The sequence below is a fragment of the Montipora capricornis genome, chromosome 14, assembly GCF_036669925.1.
Source record: "Montipora capricornis isolate CH-2021 chromosome 14, ASM3666992v2, whole genome shotgun sequence".
NCBI classification, from domain to species: domain Eukaryota; kingdom Metazoa; phylum Cnidaria; class Anthozoa; order Scleractinia; family Acroporidae; genus Montipora; species Montipora capricornis.
In genome coordinates this window covers 42,229,200-42,232,364 of record NC_090896.1, presented here as the reverse complement: position 1 = coordinate 42,232,364, position 3,165 = coordinate 42,229,200, and the positions used below count along the sequence as shown (strand labels likewise).

The 3,165-nt window shown below is 40.0% G+C and overlaps 1 protein-coding gene across 2 annotated transcripts in view; it reads left to right on the top strand.

The window, feature by feature from the left end:
• The first annotated feature begins 2,702 nt into the window (after positions 1-2,702).
• The window catches only part of LOC138033435 (collagen alpha-1(VI) chain-like), a 4,955-nt gene continuing 4,492 nt past the window's right edge, over positions 2,703-3,165 (top strand). Inside the window, exon 1 of one of the 2 annotated variants that reach the window (XM_068881177.1) lies at positions 2,703-3,050. In XM_068881177.1, coding sequence (XP_068737278.1) covers positions 2,843-3,050 — 208 coding nt within the window. In that variant the 5' untranslated portion in view covers positions 2,703-2,842. The remainder of the gene's footprint in view (positions 3,051-3,165) is intronic. The other variant, XM_068881178.1, reaches the window with a different exon arrangement.

The window sequence follows — 3,165 nt, the reverse complement described above, 5'->3', positions numbered from 1 at the left end:
CGAAAATATCAACTTTGTCGTCCATGGTGCCGGACAAATGCACAACTTATTCGTTCGCTTCTATAATTATATTTTTGGCTTCGCACCCGAAACAACAGGGGCTGAAGATAAACGTCCTATTTGTTCTTGCGATTGCAGCCTGAAACTTTGTTAACATTCGTGTTGTATGACTACAAATTGATTTGTTCTTCAGTGTATCGTGCAATAAGAAAACCAAGTTGCAGACAACGTCCCCGAGTATTTGAGTTAATTGTCCTCAGTTCAACTATTAATACAGTGTCACTTTTCTTTTATCGTTACTTATACTAAAATGGCTCTCCCTCCGGCCTGTACTGATGAGATGGGTGCATTCGTTGTTTTGCCGCTGGCAATATTGTTTTACATTACAATAGCCATTGGTAAATCATGACACTGCTGGGTCACTAAGCCAAAATCAAAAACAGTGTGTGGATTATTCACGACATTGCCACACAATGTTTATGAACAACTGTCCAGAGGCAATAAGTTCAGTTCATTTTCCCTTGTTAAAGAAGACTCAAAGTTGAACTGTTTGCAAATGTACTTTCAAAGGGATGACCGTCTCCTTATTTACTAAAAGACCCTTGAGAGTATTTATCCCCTAGGGCGACACACTCACTCCCGCAAGATGTAGAGCTTCTTTAGATAACCTGAGAGCAAGAAATCTAAAGTGCTCTCGTAAAGTATATTCAGCGGTAGGTTCAAATTCCAAGTAAGGTTAAATTAAAGCTTTCAATGAAATTGATGACAAGTTGTACCGGAAACATCATTAATGCTTTCAACATTTATTCGACATGATCTGGTGAACATATTTGGCCAGATTTCAGCATTGATGGGCGATTTGTTTTTTTTTTTCTGAAAGTTCCGCATCACGTATGACATGTATAATACTGGCTTACTCCACTCAAACCTTCAGGGTTAAGATAATAGAGCTGTGCGGCTGATGAAGGATTTCTGCATTCATATTTCCCGATTTTCAAGAGGACTCGTAGCCTCCCATGCCCCTCCCACGCAGACGTCCTTAGGGTTTCGTCATGCATTTCCTCCCCCACGTTGGGGAGGAAATGCGTGACGAAACCCTAAGGACGTCTGCGTGGAAGGCTACCAGTCCTCATGAAAATAAGTTGCATCACTAAAACGCTGGGAGTAAACATAAACAAGATAGACCATCTGTCCTCCCAATAAATTACAAAATGATTACTTATTTTTTTAGCAAAATTCATTCAAAGTTAACAACCTGCACAGAATCAGGAACTTCCAAAGCAGTGATAACAAATTGTTACCAATTAGTTAATTTAGGGTTTTGTCCCTTTGTTGAACGAATGGCTCATTTCTGAACTTAAGTTGGTTTTTAGAAGAAGGCGAAGTGTTAGTAATACTAGGTTCACTGTAGGGAGAGCCTTGCGTCAGTCGGCTGAGGCTTCAAGATGTTTAAGTACTGAATGTTCGGTCTCGTTCGTCACAATTTCAGACGCCGGAAAATTCGATGTCGAGGGACCATTTTTCCACCCGAAGCAAGTTTATCATGCGTGGCTCCCAAAACACTCTTCTATTCTCTGAAAATTCGTTCCGTTATTAGAAGAACTTGCATATTTTTCCGAGTACGTCGGAGCTTTCCGACTTCGTTTTTGGGAAAGCGGGAAACATGGGATTTTAGTAATGTTAAATTTTTTTATTGCAACTAGTGAAGAGTTAATTAATTTGAGCCGAGTATCAATCAGGAACGCCTGGGTCTCAAATCCCCTCTGTAACAACACACACAAATGATAAAGCTCTTTGGTATCAATTCTCGGATAAGAACGCGCGTTAAACTCCATCTCACAAAAACTCTTTCCTTTACCCCGTTTGCCTGCAAACACTTCGAAAAGAGTGTCAAGACTGACTGAGTTGCTCGTATCACCCTTCGCCCAACCATTCGTTGAGAAATTATTTTGTCATAACGATGACGGAACCAGGGTAAATCCCCATATAAACGTGTGGACATTTCCTTTAGCGGTGGATTTCTTGAGTAAACATGCCTCGACGATGCAATCAGCTGCCGGCGTAAATTGACAGGTCAATTGTAGAACCCCAACGGGGGAGTAATCAGCATGTTTTCTGATGGTCGCTATAAATCCATGCAACAGATCTATCAAGTGCACTTAAACAGTCAATTATAGGAAGCAGCTGTGAATCAATTGATTTATTCACCATGTACAGTAAGACAAACTTCCTTGCGGACGTCCGCTTGGAAAGTTTTCGTTTAACGCAATTATGATCAGACAGTTACAATTATGTTTTGTTGTTAAGAGCATCGCTTTGATACTGGTATAACCGTGGGGTCAAATATAAGCATTTCCTGATTTCCTTCATTTCATTCTAATTGTCTCGATCATCCCCTGTTGTCTGAGCTGATCTAATCACTTATATTAATTAACGGATGAAAATTAGCGCAGCGACCCTTACGCCCTACTCTGACGCAACATTTCCGGCCCATTCAGAAGAGAAAAAAAAATTAAAGGAAAACAGGGGAAAAAAAGAAAAAAAATAGAGAATCTTCTACCGGCCGGACCAAAATTTATTATTTTCTAAGTTTTTATGTTTCCAATTTTTTTTTTCTGTCAAAATTGTAACATATCTTTATCTGCTTTAATACCTCAGTTCTTTCTAGTAATTCAGCACTTAGAATCAATGAAATGTGTTTTCGGCTTTCAGCAATATGTTCAAATAAATCTGATTTTAGACAGTGCAATTTAATAGTCTGAAGATCAAGTATAAAAGTCAAGTTAAAAAGGGGTTCAGTCCGTCATACTAGCAATTGACCCAGCTCCAAAGACGTACAGCAATGGAAGGCCCTGGACAGACTCTCCTTCTGCTATTCTGCATTTTGTCTTTTTTTGGAAGTTGTTTGACTGTCGTTCTGTTCATTCGGAATTTATACGTTGAACGGCAAGTCAAAGAGCTGGAGCTCTGGCAAGAATCTGAACAAGTGAAGGCCACGGCAAACTACCCAGCTGGTTGTCAGAACACGGCAAACAAAGATAACACTCCAGGTAAGAAATCTGATAATTCCGATCACTGAAAGCCCGGTACTTCAGTACAACTATCTTACTTCGATTCTCCCGCCACCTCTGAAGATGGAGTCTAGACCTAGAGGCCTATATCCTT